Here is a 24,496-nt window from a genome sequence, read left to right on the forward strand (position 1 = left end):
ATGTTTGTGAAAAGAGTTGATTGGAAGCCTTAAAGTGCTATATAAATATTATCTATTACCATTATTTAATTCAGTTATACTTTTATCTCATATTAAGAAAATTTGACAACAATTTTTATATTCTGAAAAGATAAAGTGAATATTTATGGATTAGATAATTTTTCCTACTGACTGTTTATAATTTTGAAGTTGCTTTCCCAAATTAAAAAAAAAAGACTTTCCAAAAGGCATTTGGTATATTGAGATTTTTAATCTTAATATTTACTTCAAGAAACATGTCATGAATCAGTGAATAGTCTACATATATTTTATTATCTTCCTATATCTTTATTATGTGGCTTTCACAAATTTAAAACCGAATATATCTTAAAATATCAACAGTTAATTTCTAACTCATTATTAATTCTGATTTCATGGAACTCAAAAAGTTAAGCAGCCATTAGTGGCTAAGCAAATATCAGAAGAACATTTTCAAAAAGCTATTAAGTATCGTACTAACTACTCTGAAAAACTCCTAGAGATAACAATTCCAGATAAGAGAAAATTCCATCTAATAGTTTTGCTTGAAATATAAATACAATACAACCTAGAATATTAACAACATTGTTTTAAAGGTTCTTTATATGGTAACCTCAAACATGTGAAAGTCAAAAACTGGACGGAAGGGGGAAAAAAGATTCTGAGTAAAGAAACTTGTCACTAAATTAATGTACTAAATTTCATAAATCTTACTAATGGAACTCCAAGCTTGGTTACTCTAATTTTTAAAAATTCCAACAATTTTATCTATTTGCTTTCTGAGCCTTACAATAAACCAGAAACAACAGATTAAGTGAAAGGCACACTGAAAAGTTGTAAAAAGAGCCAATCAACAGTAAATGAAGGACCAAAACACACACACACACACACACACACACACACACACACACACACATCAAAAATATAAGGGATATCACTTTGAGCCTTAATAATGTGGAAGAAAAGGCGCTGCACAACTCAAAAGATCCTTGAAAACTGTCAACAACAAATTATAATATTTTATATTTGTAACGATTACCTGGAACTATCCCCCCCAAAAGTTAAATTCTGATTAGACTATTCCACATATAAAAGTAGAGAAACATGTCATACATTTGAGAAATAATTCTTATGCAAAAAAAAAAAATGAAAATGAAAAATGTTTTAATACTTGGTATGGAAAGAGGAATGACTCAGTTATTTAGACAATTTAATTATGTAGAAAACTTCATTCTCCTCAATGTTAGATAAAACACTGAATCACAGAATTTCAATTATAAGGGACGCTCAACTGCCATCTAGTCCAACCAACTCATATTTGAAAAAGAACCCCTACTACAACATACCTGAAAAATAGTCATCCAGCCTTTGCTTGAAGCACTCCAATGAGGGGTACCCACAACCACCTGGCTGACCAATTCCAGTTAAATAAAGACAGCTCTATAACTGCTAGGATATTTGTTTTTTCCCCCTGACATCAAGCCTAAATGTTCTTTGTTGTAATCTCTACCCATTGCGCCTGGTTCTATCCCCTGGGAGTTAAATCTTAAAAAAAAAAAATTTTAAGTATTCTAAGGAAACATCTATATTACTATGCTAAGCAGAGGGTTTGATGTTGTTTCTTCCAATTTTTGAAGCAAACAAAAATTAATTTCCAGGAGAGTAAAAATTGTATCTGAGAAATCTAGATACATTAAGGTGAATCTAATATGATTTTCTCATGTGTTAACTTCCAAACTGCATTAACATGAACCATATGAAGCTGAGCTGTTAAGTGAAGTTATAGTATCATCCCTAGAAAGGAAAGAAATGGAATTCATCAACCTGTTAGCGTTATGGAACTAAAAACCTACAATTTCAAAATCACTGTGTTGCCTATGATATTATTTAGCATCAATAGCATCTAGCATACAAGATTACTGAATTTCATTCAGCAATAAAGCCTAATGAATTCTACACAAGATTTCTTGAATTTGAACATACTGAAGAATTCAGTATATCCTGAAATTTTGTTACAAGGTAAATCTGAATAGAATTTTTAAAAACACCACAAATAAGTAATCAAAACGCTATCACAAAACAAGAGTATTTCAATAGAGTAACAAAAATGTTGAAAATGATAGACAGCAAAATTCTAATTTTCTACAAGCCTCTGGAGAAGAGATTCACAGCCTTGTTAAGTATGTTGGTCTTTCAGTCACTACTATACAACTTGTCCCTTTCTATGAGGCTCCATGTTCAAGGAAGCTCAGAGGAAATAAGAAAAATGAGAGGAGGGGAAAAGGTAAGGGGGGAGGGGAAGGGAAGGAGAAAAGATAGAGGGGAAAAAAAAAAAAACCTTATCCATCACAGAGGCATTGCTGACATTCTCAAAAGGGTCAAAGGAACATTTTTTAAAAATAGTTTTAAGGAAGATTTTAACCCTGCTGGTCCCAGCATTGAGCATAGTATCTTGCACATAACATTTCATAAAATGCTTACTAACTGGTGCTCTCTTGCAGAGTGGTTAACTTATCTTTGTTTTTGCCTAAACAGTCTAGACCCCATCAATGATTACCAATACCTAGAGAAGAAAAGCATATTATTTAACAATCAGAAGGCACCATATAGATCATCCCAATCAACCTCTTCAAATTACAAGTTTCCTCAGTTTCCTGAAATTTGCAGCTAAGAGGGAAGAACAATTGTATAGGAAGCAGTAGTGGCTTCAGTTCCACAATCTTCATTTCTAAAACATCAGAACTATGCACAATATCCATGCACAATAACTATCATTTGAAGCATATCTAAAGAATCTAGGTGTGTGAAAAGTAACTTTCCACAAAAAGTTTGTGAACATTTAACAGTAGTCTGATTATCATTAAAAACAGCAATTTTAAAAATAAGAGAATCTCAAAATTCTTACACAAGGATTTCACAAAATATGTAGATGAAAAGCCAAATTATTACCAAAAAAGTCATACATTGTTTCATGCTCACACATTTTAAAAGACATGAGAATATAAATAAATAACTTAAAAATAATCCACTCTAGACAACCAAAGGAAACAAAAAAACAACAAACAACTGCAGGTCCTGATGGATAAACAGTATGTACTTCACAAATTATTCTTATAAACTGAGAAACCACCTTAGCAGAATCCTTTTATGAGATAAATACAGTGCAAATAACCAGAAAAAAAATAAAACAGAAGTAAGTCTATCAGCTGATATCATTAATTTTTACCCAAAACTTTTTTTTTAAATCATGTTGGACTACACGATTTCTCCACAAAAATTATTCATTATGACCAAGTGAATTTTTTACTAGGGACACAAAAATGGTTCAACATTAGGGAAATAATAAATATGATCATATTAAAAACTAAAACATCCCAAGATGAATATCTTGATACAAACAAAATGTGTTTGAAAAATAATATACATATTTATGCTAAAACCCTACAAAATATAGGCATGGAGGGATATTTTTTTAATAACACAAAAAGCAACTAACCAACACCAATCATTATAATTAAAAGGAGGTAAAACTACCATTTCTTGATGATTTGATGATCTACACAGAAAATTCTAAAGAATCAGAAGTTATCAACTGAGGCAATTATCAGCTTTTGCAAAGTTGCATCCTATACAATAAACCTGAAAAAAAAAAAATCAACAGTCTTTCTACATAACAAAATCCAAGAAGAATAGAAAAGATAAAAACCATTCCAAGAAACCTAAAATAGCTATAAAACATCTAAGCTATCAACCCTCTGAAGCAAATAAAAGACTTGTAAAGATTCAATTAAAAATTTTTCTTTAAAGAAATGAAGAAAAATTTAAATAGAAGGAATATTTATTGCTTAAGCCAAGTCAATATAAAAATATGACAATACTATAAAAATTAATTTATATTTTTAATGCTATACCAATCAAATTTGAAATTTTAATAAAATAATAACCAAATTCATATGGCAGAGGGGAAAAGATACAGAATATGAAGAGAAGTGAAGAAAACAGGTAGGGATGAAAAATGAATAGCTCTTTCAGACCTTAAACTGTATGATAAAGCACTAGTTAGCAAAATCAAAGCAGTTAAAAAAATAGATCAATGGAACAGACCAGACACAGGAGAATCAGAAACAACAGAACTCAAAAATTTAGTTTTTGATAAAGTAGAAAAACAAGTGACTTAAGAAAAAAATCCTGGGAAAAATTGGAAAGCTGTCTGGGAGAAAAGTAACTTTAGACCAGCTTACACCATATAACACATCCTAAATGGATTCATGACTTAAATATTAAAGATCATAGTATTTTAAAAAGAAGTGATCAAATGGGAGAAAAAAAAACTTTGTATCAAATTTCCCTGATAAGGGTTTGATATCTAAGATATGTAACCAGTTAATACATATGTAATACTAATAGCCATTCCCCAAAAGATAGTCAAAGGAGATGAATAAACAACTCAAGAATTACGAAGTACTTACAAGTATATAAAAGAATGCTCCAAATCACTAATAATGAGAAAGGGAAATCTAAACAATCCTGAACATTTTACCTTACATCATGCCAATTGGCAAAGATGACAAAAAATGGCTATACTTACTATCAGATGGGATATGGTATGCTAGGCACACTAACATAATTGTTGATAGAGCTGTTAAATGGCACAACCACTTTCAAAAGAAATTTTCAAGTTATTAAAAAGATCTTATCTTTTGACCCAGAGACGCCATTACTGGGCTTTTACCCCAAAGAAGCCAAAAAGAAAATTCACATACATATCAAAATATCTATTAGCAGCACTTTTTGTGATAGAAATGAAAAAGTAGATGACCATTCTCTGGAAAATCCCTAAAAAAATTGTAGTGCATGATTTTAATGGAATATTATAGCATTATAAGAATGGTGTATGTGATAAATACAAAGAACATAAGAAAAGCTACATGAATTAATGAAGAATGAAGTCAACAAGAAAGGATAATGATAAATGTTGGAGGGGATATGGGAAAACTGGGACACTAATACATTATTGGTGGAGTTTGTGAACTAATCCAACTATTCTAGAGAGCAATATGGAAGTATGTCCAAAGGGTTATCAAGCCTTTTCTTTGTTTGCTCCTTTGTTCCAGCAGTGCCTCTACTGGGGCTGTATCCCAAAGAGATCATAGAAAAGGGAAAAGGACCCACTTGTGCAAAAACGTTTGTAGCAACCCTTTATGTAGTGGCAAGGAACTAGAAACTGAGTGGATGCCCATCAGTTGGAGAATGGCTGAATAACTTGTAGTATATGCATGTTATGAATATTATTGTTCTATAAGAGACGATCAGCAGGATTTTAGAGAGGACTGGGGAGACTTACATGAACTGATGCTAAGTGAAATGAGTAGAACCAGGAGAACAATATACACAGCAACAAGAAGATTACACGATGATCAATTCTAAGAGACATGGTTCTTTTCAACAATAAGGTGATTCAGACCATAGTTCCAATGGTCATCCAAAGGTGATGAAGAGAGCCTTCTGCATCCAGAGACAGGCCTAAGGGTCTGAGTGTGGATCACAACATTGTATTTTCACCTTTTTTTGTTGTTTGCATCCTTCTTTGTTTGTTTTTTTCATTTTTTCCTTTTTGAGCTGATTTTTCTCGTGCAGCATGATAAATGTGGAAATATGTTTTGAAGAATTGCACCTGTTTTATCTATGTTGGATTACTTGCTGTCTAGGGCAAGGGGAAAGAAAAATTTGGAAGAAAGGTTTTGTAAGAGTGAATGTTGAAAATTATCTTTGCATGTATTTTGAAAAATAAGTTATTATTTTTTTTAAAATGAAGTCATCAGAGCAAAAAAATAAATCCTACACACAATAACTTCAACAATATGAATGGCAAGGACAAGAAACATATACACACATACACATATACATACATAAGTTAATGTTATATAAACACAAAAAACAAAAATGACATAAATTTAAAAATTATGAGAGGTCACTCCCAATCCAATCCTTCATGGATGTTATACCTTTTACAATTATGGGATTATGGGTTTTCTCCCATAGTGCTCTCTGGCCCTAAGAGCTTTAAGGGAGGTGTGAATTCCCAAAGTTACAAAGTTTACTTTGTGAAGCTGGCATACTTGTGAACTCCAATGAGTAAAGGTGCAAACACAAGCATTGTACTAATTAGTTCTACTTAGTACCTTGTTTCAGGTTCTGCCCAAAACATCTTCTTGTAAGATTAGATCAACTCTAATTAGTTAGCAGTTTATAAAGATTCCAACATCTCCCCCTTTCTTTTGTTTTTGGAACATAGGATGGTCGTGACTTCCCTGATTTCTCAAGGAGGTGCGAACGCCCAAAAAAGGTGATCACGCCTTTCCTGACACCTCAGGGAGGGAGATGAAAACACCAAAGGAAATAGGAAGTCAAATCAGATTAATGGGTTTCTGAAGAGGTACACATAAATCCATCAATATGGGCCAGAACTTTGTAACAGATATACATGGTATACATAAATCCATTAATATGGGAGGCATTACACACAATTTACATAAGCACATTACAATTCGGGATTTTTTTTCAGGGTACTAATCATTTCTGTTCATTTTCTACCCCTCTTTTCTCTGTCTCTCTCTTCAAAAAACACTATTTGTCATATGAAATGGCTCTCTAAGTGGAGGATGGAACAGGATACTGGGTCTAGCAAACTATGATGTTAAAAAATGGAAAATATATAAAAACTTGGTTTAAAAAAAATACCTTAGCTGTATTATTATATAGAATGATTCAAGTCTGTTTCTAATAATAAGGTTTCTTTATTATTTTGCTTACTATTTACTTGAAAATTATAGTATTTTAGAAGTTAAATCACACCTCTGACACATTCTGACAGCAAGACAGGATTGTCTGCAACATTTGAAGAGAAAAGGTGCCAACTTGTACTTGGAGAGGAAACTATTTATTAGGAGGCTCTTCATATCAATGGAATCTGAGGTCCAGTACATTCCCTGTCCCTAAAAAATCCATCACAATTAAAAGTCACCAACCTCCATTAAATCTGTTTATTCAAGAAAGGGCATAAACTTCCAGGTCAATCAAATACTTATTGAACATCTTCTACATATTCAGATATATGCAAATGCTATAGGAAACACAAAGATATATAAAACATTCATACCCTCAAAGAGTCTAACGGGAGACATGACTGACACACAATAAAAAAATAACAACAAATTATGTTTGTTATACTATATGTACTACATACAATTGGGATAGTCAGTAAAGATTCTTGGAGAGAATCTCTTGGAGAGGTCCTTGAAACACAGCACAAAAAATAGATAATTCTTATAAGAACATCGATTTTTATGACCTTGTAAGAGAAAAAGATTGATTTACAATTCAATCAATCAACATGCAGTAAACAATTTTTGGATTACAAAGCATTATTTCAAATCTACAAATTGTCAGGCAATTCGATGAAACATCAATTGATTCAAAATTATTTGCAAAGAAAAGAAAAATAGGGGTGTGTGTATGTGTGTGTGTATGTGAAATGCTTTTCTAAATCATCTCTGGTTCACATCACATAAAAAGGGTCAGAGACCAAAAGCTGAAAGGGAATTCAAATCATCTAGTCTAATCTTATCATTTAATAAATGGAGAAAATGAGACATTCATGAATACTCTACCTAAAAATGATACTGCCAACATTACTTAAAACATTATATATCATCAATAGCATATAATGATCTAGAACTACCACAGTGCCTAAAAGCCCCACCACAAATTACCCAAAATCAAGTCCACAGCATTTGTTAAGTCTTGATTATATGTCAGACATTACTGGTACAAAAAAAGGAAAGAAAAAAAAAAAAAAAAAGCTAGTTCCCACTCTCAGGGAGCTGATTGTATAATGGGAGAGATAATGTACAAACAAATATAAACAAATTATATATATAATATGAATGATAAACTGGAGATAATCTCAGAGGAAGATTTTAGCTTTAGTAGAGAAGCAGGCAAGGTTTTTTGCAGAAGATAGGATTTTAGCTGCAATTTGAATAAATTAGGGAAGCCAGGAGACAGAGATGAAAGACTGAGTTCCAAATATTGGGGACTACCAGACACACATAAGATGGATTTAACAACAGTGTTTCTACTGGGTCTGTATCCCAAAGAGATTACAAAAGAGAGAAAAGGACCCACATGTGCAAAAATGTTTGTAGCAGCCTTTTTTTCTAGTGGTAGGGGGCTGGAAACTGAGTGGATGCCTATCTGTTGGAGAATGACTGAATAAGTTGAGGTATATGAATATAATGAAATATTATTATTCTGTAAGAAACAATTTAAGCAGGATGATTTCAGAAAGGCCTGGAGAGACTTACATGAACTGATGCTGAGTGAACAGAGTAGAACCAAGAGAACATTCTACACCGCAACAAGATTATGTGATGATCAAGTGGATTCTATCCAGAAAGAAATTATGGAGACTGAATGTGAATCAAAACATAATATTTACATCTTTTTTGTAGTTGTTTGTTTGCTTTTTTTTCTTCCTCATTTTTTCCCCTTTTTGATGTGATTTTTCTTGTGTAGCATGATAAATGTGGAAATATGTACAGAAGAACTGAACATATTTAATATGTATTATATTGTTTGGTTTTGCAAGGGTAAATGTTGACAACTATCTTTACATGTATTTTGAAAATAAAAAAGCTATTATTTGGGGAGAAAAAAACCAATAAGTAGGATTTAAACTTTTAGCAGAATTAACTCCCCTGGAATCAAATTGTTAATTATTAGTATAACTTACTGCATGTGTCTAATGACTGTTTCTCTGACCCAAAATAATATAAGGTGAGGCATGTCTGGAATTTAGCTATATACTCAGGTAATCGTTATCTTCTAGCTGCTAATCATTCAATGAACAAGTCTCTAGGCTCTCACTTCTTAAGATTCCCCATTTTAGCTCTGGTCAAAGAATCAATCTAGAAACACTATCTTATAGTTTTAATTTATTCACGACTAATACATAAAATAATCCATTAGATAAACAAAAACTCATTGAATTAGATACAATTTAAAAAATTTTAAACCATAATGTTACCTCCCCTTGATCTTCCCTATAACAAAGGCCAAGTCTTTACTATTCTGGTGAACAACATTTTTAAAGGCTTCTGCTGCTTGTTCTATATATATATATAAAATTCAAATTCCTCTTTTTTTTCTATTAAATAATTTCAAATATTTTATGGTAATTGTTAGTACAAAGGTAGCTGGATGCCTTCAAAATACAAAGTTATCTTTCTAAAGTCTACTAATAAAGTATACATTCTCATAAAAGAAAATCTAACTAAAAAAAGAAAGTCAACTGACTTTAGTAATGAAATCTTCTTTCTGTTGTACAAAAAAAAAAAAAAAAAAGAATACAATTGTTTATATATACTTGGGAAAGTCATACCTCTATTCTTAAAACTCTAGCTTTTTACTTAAGAACAAATAACATCTCATATTTATATAGTACTTTTATGTTTATGGTATTGGATCCTCCCCCCCCCAAAAAAAAGCCCTATGAGCTAGTAAATATAAGTATTATTTGCATGATTTTACAACTGAGTAAACAAAATAGCCAAAGGATCATGACTTATCTTGACTTGCCTAAAGTCATGTAATTAATAAATGTCCCTGGGAAAAAAGTCAAGGAAAATATCTTAATGAGAAGATCTGACGACATGTATACAATAGCTATGTGCCTTTAAAAGAAAAGTAATTTGATTAAATGAATTTTGTTCAGAAGACTTTAAAACAATTCCTCCACTGCTATCCTTTTCTAGTACTAATAAGATAATTCTGTTGTTTCTTATGAGAACTGTTTAAACTTTAATTAGTCCAATGATTTATTTTCTTAAAAAAGGTAGGCAGAAAACAAAATGACAGCTAATATAATAGTAGCATATCCTATTTATATATTCAATTTTAAAGGGTCTTTAATTTGCTATTAACTCAAAAACAAAGCACATAGGTTGCCAAACTTTTACTTCTTTACATTTAAAACAGAAAATAAGCCCATGTACAAAAAAATTTTTTTTAAATAATGAAAAAATTAAAATCCTTCATTTCCATTTTGACAATAAAACTTAAAAAAAAGAATAATAAAAAAAAATTACCCTTCTCTAATTTTTGGTATATATCACTAAAAGTGAAAGGTTAAATTCAAGTGTACATTTCCATACTATTACAAAATATATCAGATGAAAAGAAATTGTTTTAGCTTATATGAAGTTGACTAAAAAAGTAAGCACAATTTTTTAATGATATATAATGAACATGTCAATTTCAATACATTTTAGTGAAAGAATCAATGAACAAGCTGTGACTAAATTTCTGACAATTGAAATTCAATCATCATTTAGAAGACTGAAATAATGTCAATCTCTAGCAAACTGGTTCAAGTATCAGTACTAAGTACAGAGTAATTTTTTTTTTAATGCACTAAACTGCTTCTTCTGCATGGCCCTGATCTTGCACCTTCAAATCACCACCGTTTCCATACCCTGAAAGATAATATTTGTGAGTGAAGATTTTAGTTGATGACAAAACTATTTATGAAAGTATAGCTTTGGGAAGCAGGATAAAATTTGCTCTTATTTTTAGATAAGCCATTTAAATACAAGGAGATAATATATCAATAGAACCTGATATTCAATTCAATTCAATCTTTTTATTTTTTGTGCAAGGCACTGAGGTTAATACAAAAATAATTGGCAAACTTTCACTTTCCTAAAGGAGCTTACAATGTAATAGGAGGAAAAAGTAAGATGTACACAAATAAATACAAAGTGATATGCATTAAAAATACAAAATAGTATAAGAATATATTCATTATATTAATAATTTTAGGGAAATGTCAGTTTAGTTTATTATCATGTGAATGGGGGAAAATTCTTAAAATGATTGTAATTGCCCATGTTTATGAAAATTGTACCCTCTATTTAAGGTAGTACTTAGCTATTTATTTTGGTCTGTCTCTGATGTCTTTATCTTTATCCATTCATGAAAAGTGTCAACATGTTAAGTTTTGAATCGCCTAAGACAACTTTGTACCTTCCAACACAACTTTAAATGTCATTTTTTAATTGGCTTTGCTGACATATCCTCATAACATCAGAAAGCTAGGTAAATATAAAAGTCTTTATGTATCTTCTAATTAAAAGATACTCTTACTAACATCTCCTTCAGCATTTTCACCTATGTAAATGTTCAAAAGAAATTAATACTATAAACAATGAACAAATAACAGATATACTTCTTTGAAGCAAAAAAGTGAAAACTGTTTTTCAGTCCCCAACTTCCAAATCTGATTTCTCTACCCTCTACAAAAAAAATGAGAGAAGAAAGTTTTAAAATCTAAGCCCAGGACCACTGTTTGTCTTATTACTGAAAAGTGATGTCAATATTCATTTTAAACAGGCCATATTTTACATGCCCAATTAATATTTTTTAAAAATTTCTTAAGAAGAAATGTTAATGTTATTCCTTTCTTCTTTAAATCTATTCTTTTCCTACTTCCTAATTTCCTGGATATGAGATGAGAAAGAGAAAATCAGAAAGAGACAATAGAAACAGAGACAGAGACAAAGATGAGGGGGGGGGGGGTGGGGGGAAGGAAGGAATGGAGGAGAGAGAAAGGAAAAAAAGAAGAGGAGAGGGAAAAAAGGGAGAGAGGAAGAGAAGAGGGGAAGGAAGGAAGGGAGAAGGAAGGAAAGGAGGAAAGGAGGAAGGAAACCTAGTGAGTTCTACAGTAATCTTATTAACCACCTTCTAAGAAACTTAGAAATAATATTCCATTTTTCTAAATATTCTAGTGGTTTTTCCTCTTAGAAATAGTTCATATTAAAACTGAATGGAACTTATATCAGTTTCAAACCCAGTACAAAATAAGAAATATTGTATTAATTTAAACTAAAACATAAAAAATTATTTAAAAATATTAAAAATTAGTTTCGAATATCAAGATAGCTTTGTGATGATATTAGATAGCCATATGTAATAATATCAATTGAAATTCCAAAATTACAATATAATATAGCATTTCTAAGACACAAGGAGACTGAGGGAAAAAAATTGATTTTTGTGCTTTAAGGGGTATCTCATTCATTAAAGTGACATAAATGTTTGGACTGTGCAACTGAATTTTAGTGTTATGTATATGTTTTACCTGCACCTCCAATTCTGAAGCACAAATTTTATAATATCAAAAATATACAGCATTTTCCTCCTAAATTTTTGGTTTCAGTAATTAAATATAGTGTTTAGAAATCTCATATTTGCAACTAACATTGTTTCTCAACTTACCTGGTGCTAGTCCAGCAGCAGCAGGACTTCCCACAGATGGGTGAGAAAACAAGGCTTGAGAGAAGGCAGACATATTTGACTGGGACAGGTTACTCAGCCTGGAGGTTGATCCTCCTTTGGGAATAAATTCACTTGCAGTAGGATTTGGTGTCTATTTAAAAATCAAATATAATAAGTTAACACTTCATATTTATTGACAACAATTGTTTTTAAAAAAAAGCCATCATTTCACAGTTTTAGAGATGTTTTGCTTTTTTACTTATCATTGGAAAAAAAGTTTTAGCAACTTGTTTTATAAACAATGAACAATAATTTGCAAAGCTTTAATCATTTAAGAGAAAGCTTAGTAGTCTTACTTGAGGATTTTAATAATTATTTGCAATACTTAAAGCTCAAGTTCAATTTTTTTTCCCCTTTCCAATGAAATAAATGATTTCCAAACTGTACTCTTACAATGATTATCAGGCTCTACTAACATATTTTAGAGAGAAATAGGAGATTGAACTACTTCAAAATTAAACAAATTTCAAGATTATGCCATTAAAAACCATTTTCTACTATAAACTATGTATTTACCTTTATTTAGAATTGGAAAACCTCCTTCCTTCAAAATAGTAAAATGTTTTCTAAAGATTATGGTGACATATTATGCACACAACGAAGACCAAAAAATATTTTAAAAACAAGCACATGGAATGAGAGTTGACCCTGGGTACAGGAATAGCAAACTGAAAACATTTTTTGCCAAAAATGCAATACTAATATTTAGCATCCCTTTAATAAGGCTCAACAAAAATTAAAAGTACAATAACTACTTATAGAATTAATAAGCATAATATCAGCCAGCCTTAAGTTAAACAAAATCACATTTGTGGAACTAAGAAAAATTTTAAAAGATGCTAAATAGTCAAGGGTTTTTTTTTTTTTGTTTGTTTGTTTTTGGCCTACATTGAGACAAATGTATAACCTTTCATCTTTTTATACTTTAAGACATACATTTGTATTTGCAACCACCTATTTGGCATGAAATGTTTGTTCAATTTGCACAGTCCATCACAGGATCACGGACTAGGTAAATCTTTTTTGATAAAGTTGATAACTATCATTCATAAAAATATTTGCTTAATACATATTAAAATTTTTTAATTTTCTGCAAAATTTACTGCTACAAAATCTAGAATAACATAAATGTTAAGTGATTCATTTTAAACTATATTACTCAACTTAAAATTAACTTTAACAAAGCTGCAATGTGATCAGCAAAATGTGGCATGGGTTATTTTACTAAGTAAAGTAAATCATGAAAACAATTATTAAGTGACAAATTAAGTTATTTTAAAACTTAGGGAATTTCTAAAAATCAGAATATTAAAAAATATTAATTGCAAGGAAGCTAGAACAGTATAAACAAAGGATTAATAAGAAATCTAACAACAAAAAATTGTTATATTAAGTACAAAGAAAACACATGATAAATTAAGAGGACAGAATCATGATCCAATAAGCTCTCCTAACATTAAATTATAAGTTGCTTAGGTTTAAAAAAGAAATATTAGGAAGAATGATATTATGGGGAAAAAATCATGGAACATAATTTGTATAGTCAGCAAATTCCATATTAAAGGTGATTGTATCTCTTGGATTAGAGTCATGTACAACCTGGAGGTGAGAGGGAAAGGTAAATTAAATCACTTGTATAAAAGAGACTATATTATGTATATGTATATATCTCCTATAACAAACCATTTTGAAAGAATTTATTCTCTACACAAAAAAAGATTACATGTAATAAAAGGCAATTCCCAACCCATTAGTCACAGGAATTTCAGGTAACAATTACTAGATCAAGAGAAATTACTTTTACTAAGTAAGGCAGCAAGGTATAAGATCGCATTTTCTTAATTAAAAAAATTTTTTCCTATGAGAAAATATATACAGACTCTCCACGTCTGTAGAGTATATATAAACCAGAATACTTTTATGATGCAGAATTACTCAACAATCAGGAAAATAAACTGCAAACAAGATCTAAAAGAGCTATATCATGAAATTGGAATACAAAAGACAAAGTAAAGATTTAAGACATTCTAACCTGAGGAAAGCACTCAAAACAACAGGAATCACATCTTACATCAAAATAGTACAGATTAATCATTTTGGGGAGAGAAGGTACTAGAAAAGAAGAAAGGTTATGGCCAACAACTTAACCCTGAGAAAAGCAAGAATAAATTCATATTGGTAGAATTAGTCAACAGTTTACAATTTATTTTCTCCACAACAGGCCTACAAAGATAGTAGCACAAGTAGCTTTAGTTCCATTTCATAGATGAGGAGAAAAGCTCAGAAAAAGTTAATTGACTTTCATGTGGTCACAGATCATTGTCAAAGCTAATATTCTAAATTACTAACTAGGGCTCACTACTACCAATATACTATACTGCCTCTCAGTTCTACAAATTAACAGATTTATGATTTTATAAGCATGTAATATTTTTCCTGTGAGACAGATATTGTCATGTTGATTTTCACAGTGTAAAAAAAAAAAAAAAAAAAAAAAGGGACATACTCTTCGTCTCTGCAAAAGTGAGAATGATAGTCCAGCCTGATATGTTCCTTGAGACACACTGATAACAAGATAGGAACTGTAAAATCCATCCCAAACAAATTTAAATCAGGAAAAATAGCATCCTAATCAACTCTGAAGAAAAGAATATCTTTACTAAGAGGCCACTATGTACAATTAAATTCAGTAAGATTTATCAAATAGCTACTACATAAGTTAATGAGCAATAGTTTTTCCTGGTGTTCAACAAGTTTACCAGATACATTTAGACAAAAAAAGTAAATTTAACAATATGAGGAAGGAAAAGCAATGAATAATGAGAACAAAGAAAAACCTCTATTGGAAGATGCCCCTTGAGAAGAGCCTTAAAGAAAGTTAAGGATTAGGAGAAAGAAGAGAAAAGAGAATTTATTCCAAGTTGGGGACAACCTATGCCAAGGAATGGAAATTGGAAAAGGTATATTCGAATTCCTAAAATTAATAGGGAACCATACAAAATTCTTGAGTAGGGTAGTAATACAGTCAGACCTATGCTTTAGGAAGGTAATTTTTGCAACTACAGGGAAAAAGCATTGGAAGCAAGTGAACCAATCATAAGGCTCCTTTAAAACGTTATGTGACAAATTTTAAGAACGTGAATTATATGGGTGGTTATAAGAATAGAAAGAAAGATGAGGGGTTTTTTTATGTTTTGTTTTTATATACACAGCACCCAGGGTACAAATTTGTACATAATAGACACTTAAAATACTTATCTGGTTGGACTGAGTTAAGCAAATGGATGTAGGAAATACTATGTAGTCTAAAATTAACAAGAATAAAAAGACTAGAATTGGGGAGAGAGAGCCATGGGGGTAAAGTAAAAAAGTCAAGTATAACTCTTAAACTTAAAAGATAGCAATACCCTCAAAAAGAAAAAAAAAAAAATAGAGTAGTTTGGAAAAGTAAAATGTTTTTCTTTTTTTGGAGGGAAAAGAAGAATAGTTTCATTTTTGGACCTGCTGAACTTCTGAAAATGCCTGCAAGGCAGATAGCTGCTGGGGCTGCTGCTGCTAATGTCTTCCACTCAGAAATTATCTTTAACCTCCTCTATAGATATCTCATATATACTTACTTACATGCTATCTTCACCCCATAAAAATGTGACTTCTAAGAGGATAGACACTTTTTTTAACCTTTACTTGTAACTCCATTGCCTAACACATAGCAAAGTTAATCACCAACTATTCCAGACCTTACCTTTTTAGCAAACAGAGATTGTTTTTCCCTTTCTTTGTCTCCCCAGTGCTTAGAATAAGACCTGGAAATAATGAATGCTTAATTTATCTAACAAAAATTGTCCACTACATGTCATAAGAAATAAGGCTAGATATAGAAATTAGTATTCAGATGTAGATATTGCTCTGTGGCAATTAATAAAATCACCAAATAAAAGTACAGAGTCTTGTGGGAAGAGAAGGCTATGGAAGGCCTTACATAAATAAAGATGAAGAATTACTTTTTCCCCAGTCATGGGAAGTAACTTCTCAGAATACATGAAAAGGGGATGGGGTGGTGGTGGAATGATGGCAAGTTTATAGAACATCTATTCCAGATTGATTGAAACAAATTAAGAATTCCAGGATTAAATGTTTATATTTGATCAATTAAGTAGATCTTAAAAGCCTTGATTAAAGAAGTTGCACAGATGGATACACTACATGAATTTGTGGAACATGGATAAGTGTAAAGAATCTGGAAGCAGAGACATATAGAGATTAACAGTACAGTGAAAGGATAATAAGGGTCCAAACTACAGCAGTAAATATACAATTAAAGGGAAATGGAAAAGAGATTTATTTTAGGAAGACAGAAAGGAAATTAGGGCTTGGTAAGTGAAAAGATATAAGGATGAAAAAGAGGAAAATATCATGACTACTCAAAGATTATAAATAGAAAGGAAAATAGTAGTCTTAAATACAGTGAAGTTCTAAGGTGGTGAGGATTACATAGTTTATAACAAGAAATGATCAAATGCAGGACCTCAATTTATGAGATATTAGGTTTGGATATAAAAATCTGGGAGTCACTGTTGACCTTTGAGAGAAGTTTCAATACAGTGGTGGGGATCGAAATCAGACTATAGTGGTACATAACTTTTCAATAGGTTTAATATATAAGAAATTTGGGGAAAGATTAGGTCATAAGAAAGCTTTCCCCCTCCATTTTTCTAAAAGACATGGGAAATGGTAAAAGAATAATTGAAACTACATTAAACAAGATCATTAGAAAGATGTTCTGGAAAATGCTGGAAATATTAGAATCAAAGCTATTGATAAAAAAGGTTAGCCTTAGATAGAGTAGGGTTACCTTTTCTGAGAAAGGTAAAAGGATAAATTTTCTTATTAAATAGTTTATAGAGCAGTACTATAATGAATTTGAAGTACTTATTCTTAAATAGTAGTTTCTTCTTATCTCTCCCCTAGAGTAAGCCTTCTAATTTTTTTCTCCTTGCCTCAAGTCTCCCACAATTCCAGTCCATCCTACACAATGTTGTAAAGTAATAAAATGCCACTTTCATCCCAATTTTAATTGCTCCCCATTGTTTCTAGGATCAAATTTAAACTGTTTAGTTTTTAAAGGCCTTCAAAGCTCTTTCCCAATCTATCTTTCCAAACTCATTAAACATTTCTCCCTTTACTATCTCCTGTGACTAAGCCAGACTGGCTTTTGTTCCTCATGCATAATGCGTCATCATCTATTTTTGATTAACCATCAGGGAAGTTTTCTTGAGTAAGCTTGATCTAAACTGTTGTCTTTTCATAGTTTCTTCCACAGTTCTCACTTCTTTTTAAAAATCATGTTTGCTTGTTTTTTAAACTCTTCTTTTATCTCTTCAAGGAATTCTAACTGGTCTTGTGCCCAAGATGCATTTTTTCTTTCTAGTGTTGTTTGGAAATGTTTTCAAGTTGTTCTCTTCTCTTGGTATCTTAGTATCTTGAGCTTTCCTTCTTGTTATGATAGCTTTTTATGGTGGGATTTTTTTTGTTTGCTCATTCTCTACATGACACTTCTTGACTTTGGACTTGATGTTAGGATGGGGCTATCCCCACTTTTAGAAGGGATATTTAGGATTTAGGTGAACCATATGCCATCTTTTGTCTTGCTGCTTTCATAGCTCAGACTGGGGACAGGTAAACTTACACACACACACACAAACTTTCAGTTTTCCCAGGTCGGTCTGATACAGGGTAAAGTCTGATCACTGTACCTACCCAGGTTTGGGTCTATTAGCCTGTTCTCTAGTTGAAAGTTTCAGTAGACTATTTACAGTCACTGAAAAGCTCTATGAGATTAAAATGAATGAAATTCCTTTTGACCTATAATTACTACTCTAGTTTTTGCACCAACGATTTTAGCCTGAGCTGGAGACTAGAACTGAATCACTTCTGAGTTCCTGGGATGAAAACCACATGGTTATTAATTCCTTCTGAACTTATTCATTGCTTAGAACACAGGTATGGGCCAGTACTGCTAGTAATGACTGATCCTCTCTATCACCTCTAAGTGCAATTCCTTCTTCATTAGCCTACCCTGGATCTGTCATATGGAAATGGCTAGTGGACTTAAGAACCAGATGACACCCATTCTTGGACCCCACCATGCTATTTCCGAGATTCCTGAAATCTTTTCCTGTCTTGATGTCCAGTTCGGGTCTATAAACCAAAAAAAGTTCTGTACATGACTATTCATAGCCAGGCCCAAAGCCCAGACCTCTCTCTCTCTCCACCCCCCCCCCAAAAAAAAAGACAGTGACCTCTTTTTTGGTTTTACTGATCAGAATTTGGTCTACTGTATTTTCTACATCTTTGTAATGGGAGTGTCCTGGAAGTGTGATTCTTTCTGCTATATTGTCATCCTAACTATGCCTTAGTTTACCCTCTCTGGATTTTTATGAACGATTTCCTCCTCTTTTTCTTAGTCTCCTGAGATCATTGTCATTTCTATCACCACATCTCTTGTATACATCCCCTCCTCTTCATGTATAAAGCTACCTCTCTAATTCAGATCCTTGTTTTCTCTCACATGGACAATTACAGCATCCTATTTGGCCTCCCTCCTTCAAGTCTCTTTCTCTTCTCCATTCCCATCAATTCTACAAATATCTACACCAAAGTGGTTTTCTTAAGGTGAATGTCTGATTGCACTACCCCACCTCTACTCAAACGTTAGTGGCTCTCTATTGCCTTTAGGAATTCAACCATACTGGCCAAGCACAATGGCTGTTCCACACCCATAATACTCCAAATTCTTGTCTTTGCACCATCTGTTCTTTATGTCTAGAATTCACTTCCTTCTTATCTCTTCCTCTTGGAAGCTCTGATTTCCCTAAAAATTCATGTGAAATATCATTTTCTAAATGAAGAATGATACCTCTAGCTACTGTTATACCTAACCTGCCAACCCACTCAAAACAGTCTGCTATGTTTGCTATTTGAGGAGTATATATTCTAGATGTTTACATGTTGTCTCTCACATTATACATAAGGTTAATGAGGGCAGAGACCATATCTTTTTTTCATGGAGTGAAAGATAAAGATCGTTTCCACAGCTGGTATTTTACAGGATCTGCCTGCTATGTAGAGTTAAGCACTTGTAAATGCTTGTTAAGCAGCAGAAACTATAATGAGTACCAACTGCAAAAGGATTGCTATTATTAACCATCTAAAAAAGATGATAATTTAATTTATCTATAAATATGGCTTAAAATTAAGATTGAAAAGTATTTTAAAGTGACAAAGAAATAGTGAACTGCTGAAAATATACCTCCATACAAAGTGATAGGTAAATTAGAAGAAAAAACGCGAATACACTAAATTAATTACTCTAAAGCAAACTAAAGTTTTAACAGACTATCTTTATCAAATGAGCTTTTACTAACTTCTGGGACAAAATTTTCTAAGAACAACATGAGGGAATAAAGTAAAAAAAGAAAAAAAAAGGCTAATTTTTTATTCCATGGAGGGGGAAAAAATCCATAGAGAATAAAGGGCAAGACAATTACAGAATTCCAAAAAAATACACAATATGCATGTATAATATGGTCTATAACTTCTTTCCCAATTGCCTAGATCTTAATATCATGATACATTTTAAATCTTTCTATTAAAAAAAAACTGCATTATATTTTAAGATTTGTCTCACTATTAACATTAAAAAGACCAGAATTTAAAATACCTTAAAGGACTAAACAATACCAACCAGGGGCAGGTAGGTGATATAGTGCTTAGAGCACCAGCCCTGAAGTCAGGAGGACTTGAGTTAAAATCTGGCTTCAGACACTTAGCATTTACTAGCTGTGTGACCCTGAGCAAGTCACTTGACTCCAACTGCCTCAGCAAAAAAATTAAATTAAATTAAATTAAAAAATAAACTATGCCAACCAATACAATGCATTAAAAAAAAAAAAAAACATAAGGGAAAGAACAGGAGGAAGATTTTTATCTCAAAGTAAAATCAGAATAATATTTTTACATCACTTTATGTGTCTATCTAATATCAGCATGGTTCTCACAGGAAACAAATGAAGTTCTTTTTAATTTCTTTTTTCCATAGATAAACATCTCGGTCTATTTACAATTCATTTACACATTTTTTATGTTTGACTCCTAATATGGCTTCTTTTACTTGCTAATGATTAACCAAATTTTTTTTTCCTAAGAAAATTTAAAACTTTTCTGCCTAGCTAATCCAGGTTCACATAAAATGCTAATTCCATGTCTGGATTACACTCAATCTCACCATATGATTGTAAAAAATATGAACACATTTCTTATAATCACCTTGCTATCTTCAAAACCAAGATGGTTCAAGATCAATCAGACAACTTACCTACCATCAATGAAATCATGATGTTCAATGGAGCTGTCAAAGGATTTAAACTTGGTACAATGGAAATAGTGGTAGATTTGGGGATTAAATAATCGGCCTCAAACTATCTACTATTTAGTACCTATGCAATCTTATATAAATTGTACAAATAACTTTCTAAGCCTTAAATGCCACATAAAAATTAAGAGAATTGGACTAATTGATTCTGAAAGTTTCTTAAAGATTTCAATCAGTGATCCTAAAGGATAATTTTTGCTGATAAAAATTATCCTGTTTATAACTGAGGAGGTTACTTTATAAACATAATTTTAAGAGGTATTAACTACATATTTGTAGTTACAATTGTACACTAATTTAGCTGTAATCGAGTAAAATAATTAAATTCGTTCACACAAACTTTGTACTTTTTAAAAAATTTATCTTTGCTATAATCAATTATTTTCATGATTTAGTTCACAAGATTTTGACACATACTTTTAAATTCATCATAAAAGTACACTTTTTTATCATACTAGATATTAAGCATATCTTTGATGAAAAATACCTTTATCTCAGATCAGTCTTGACTAAAGCTCACTGGCTTTAAATGGGGCTTAAATAAGTTAATGTCCCAGGCCACTGAAATAAATTTAATACCATCTCTACAATAAATTTCTTAAATTTTCATGATGTATAGGATGCTGCAAGAACTGTTGCTGTATAACATATCCATTTGGGAATTTTGGAAATTCCTTAACAATTTTGCTTCTTTGCATGTAAATATATTATCATTCTCCTCTTAAGAATGGGCATAAAAATTACAGGCCCATTGAAAATAAAATTTAATCCCCAAACATCTTTTAGGGTAGATGTTTTATAGTCTGATGAAGATGCTTAGATCTTGTAGACTCACCTGGACGTCTTCCAAAAGTGATGTGGATTTAACTTTTAATGAAAATGGATTTCAAGTAAATTCTACTCTTTTCCAATCTTCAGAATTCTATTCTTTATATTGCCAGTATATATTATCTTGCCAATAATAAGTATTTTTTATTCATTGCAATGGTTAGCAGCTTTAAAAAAAAAAATAAAAGTGGTCTTTCTGTTCTTAGATTTTAAGAAGCCTGTAATATACTGTACAGGAAAGAATCAACAAAAACTCCTTATGCTGGCAGGTCCCCTTGAGAGTCCTAGCTGCTTTTCTGAAGAATTCTGAAGTACCTGTTTTGCCAGTTCCTGGACCAATGTTTTTTGCTTTTGATTGCACTTTCCTTTGTGCTTTGATGTAATTCATTCTATTTCACCATAGACTTAAATGTAAATATTTTAACTATCTCATATCAACAATCACTTCAATATCTCTAACAGTCACTCTCTTTAAGAGATTTTGGATACGTTCTTGGAATAAATATTCATTCTTAAAAACAAAGAATTTAAAACATAACAAGAACAATGAAATGTGTATGACAGAAAATCCAACATTCAACTAGTAAAAAACTAAAGGTTCCATCCAGTTTCATCTAATGAAAGCCAGTCACCTTGTGTCACTTTGGTATCAAGAGAAACACTTATGTATGACCAGTGCTATCACAAACTTAAACTTCAAAATTACTCCTTTTCCCAGGTAATTTATTGTACTTGGTTCTGTGACAATCCATGTGGTTAGTTCTCTCTCTAATGATACAAATTACAATCCAGTCATACCTTTCCAACCTGAGGGATTCTTGTTAACATTCTCTTGTAAATATTCTATAAAGGATGCTATGGGTCTTTCTCTAGATCAAGTTAGCAAACTATGGCTCCAGGATGAAATCTGACTTACCACAGGTCTTTGTATGGCCTATGAGATAAGAATGGTTTTTACTTTTAAATCCACTAAAATTTTATTTAAAAAAAAAGTAAAAATTCTTAGCTCATGGGCTGGATTTGGCCCACAAGCTATATAGTTTTCTGACCCCTAATCCATGGGACTGGACAAATCCCAGAACACATGACCTACTGATTAGGTACCATTCATTCTCATGTTATCAGTCCATCTTTTCCTTGATTTGTACTATGTGATGGAAACCACTATGCTATTTTTTTCCAGTGCAATTATTCATTAATAATAAATGGCAGGCTATTCAGAATTATCAGGTGTCTCTCCATAGCCTTTTGTGTAACTGATAATTCTTCTAACCAATGATATAGTGGTATTCTGATTTATAGCCATACTTCGTTAACAGAAAAATACTAATGTTTAAAAAAAAAAAAAAAAAGGCATTAAAGTAAGACTTTGTGATTATTACTGGAAATAAGATAAATACAAAGAAAATTTAGTCTGTTCAAATAAAGATTTGCTTATAAATCCTGATAAAATCTACAACAGAAACAAACCTAATAACTTATCATACTTCTAAAAATCTTTCATATGATCACAAGAAAACATTCTAATCCACATCTAATTTTATAATTCTAATCTGAAGTTTCTAAATATAGTTTATTTTATTTTTTTAATAACTTTTTATTGACAGAATCCATGCCAGGGTAATTTTTTTTTTACAATATTATCCCTTGCACTCACTTCTGTTCCAATTTTTCCCCTCCCTCCCCTCCCCCCACCTCCTTCCCCAGATGGCAAGCAGTCCTTTACATGTCAAATAGGTTACAGTATATCCTATGTACAATATATGTGTGCAGAACCGAACAGTTCTCTTGTTGCACAGAGAGAATTGGGTTCAGAAGGTAAAAATAACCCAGAAGAAAAACAAAAATGCAAACAGTTTACATTCAGTTCCCAGTGTTTCTTCTGTGGGTGTAGCTGCTTCTGTCCATCCTTGATCAATTGAAATTGAATTAGATCTCCTTATCGAAGAGATCCACTTCCATCAGAATACATGCTCATACAGTATCGTTGTTGAGGTATACAATGATCTCCTGGTTCTGCTCATTTCACTTAGCATCAGTTCACGTAAGTCTCTCCAAGCCTCTCTGTATTCATCCTGCTGGTCATTTCTTACAGAACAATAATATTCCATAACATTCATATATCACAATTTACTCAACCATTTTCCAATTGATGGACATCCTTTCATTTTCCAGCTTCTAGCCACTACAAACAGGGCCGCCACAAACATTTTGGCACATACAGGCCCCTTTCCCTTCTTTAGTAATCTCTTTGGGGTATAAGCCCAGTAGAAACACTGCTGGATCAAAGGGTATGCACAGTTTGATAACTTTTTGAGCATAGTTCCAAATTGCTCTTCAGAATGGCTGGATGTGTTCACAACTCCACCAACAATGTATCAGTGTCCCTGTTTTCCCACATCCCCTCCAACATTCCGCATTATCTTTCCCTGTCATTCTAGCCAATCTGACAGGTGTGTTGTAGTGGTATCTCAGAGTTGTCTTAATTTGCATTTCTCTGATTAATAATGATTTGGAGCATATTTTCACATGGCTATAAATAGTTTTAATTTCTTCATCTGAGAATTGTCTGTTCATATCCTTTGACCATCTAAATATAGTTTAAAAGGTTGGGGAGGAGAGGGAAACAGACCCCAAAGGAGTACCACACAAAGCTAGAATCATTTTACAACTAGAAAATCTTTTTTAAGTTTTTCACAAATTTGCAAAGAGAAATACATAAAATGCTGCATTGCTGGTAATTTCTTTGCTCACTGTTACTTCAAGGACTGAGCTATTCATCACTTAGGAAGACCTACAGGATTAAAAAAGGTTTAAAGTCTC

The 24,496-nt window shown here is 31.9% G+C and overlaps 1 protein-coding gene across 3 annotated transcripts in view; it reads right to left on the minus strand.

The window, feature by feature from the left end:
• Positions 1–24,496, minus strand: part of PAN3 (poly(A) specific ribonuclease subunit PAN3) — a 130,300-nt gene that overhangs the window by 54,944 nt on the left and 50,860 nt on the right. For all 3 annotated transcript variants that reach the window (XM_051986527.1, XM_051986528.1, XM_051986525.1), the window contains one exon: positions 12,355–12,505. In XM_051986527.1, coding sequence (XP_051842487.1) covers positions 12,355–12,505 — 151 coding nt within the window. The remainder of the gene's footprint in view (positions 1–12,354; positions 12,506–24,496) is intronic.

The sequence above is a fragment of the Antechinus flavipes genome, chromosome 3 (assembly GCF_016432865.1).
Source record: "Antechinus flavipes isolate AdamAnt ecotype Samford, QLD, Australia chromosome 3, AdamAnt_v2, whole genome shotgun sequence".
Taxonomy (NCBI): Eukaryota; Metazoa; Chordata; class Mammalia; order Dasyuromorphia; family Dasyuridae; genus Antechinus; species Antechinus flavipes.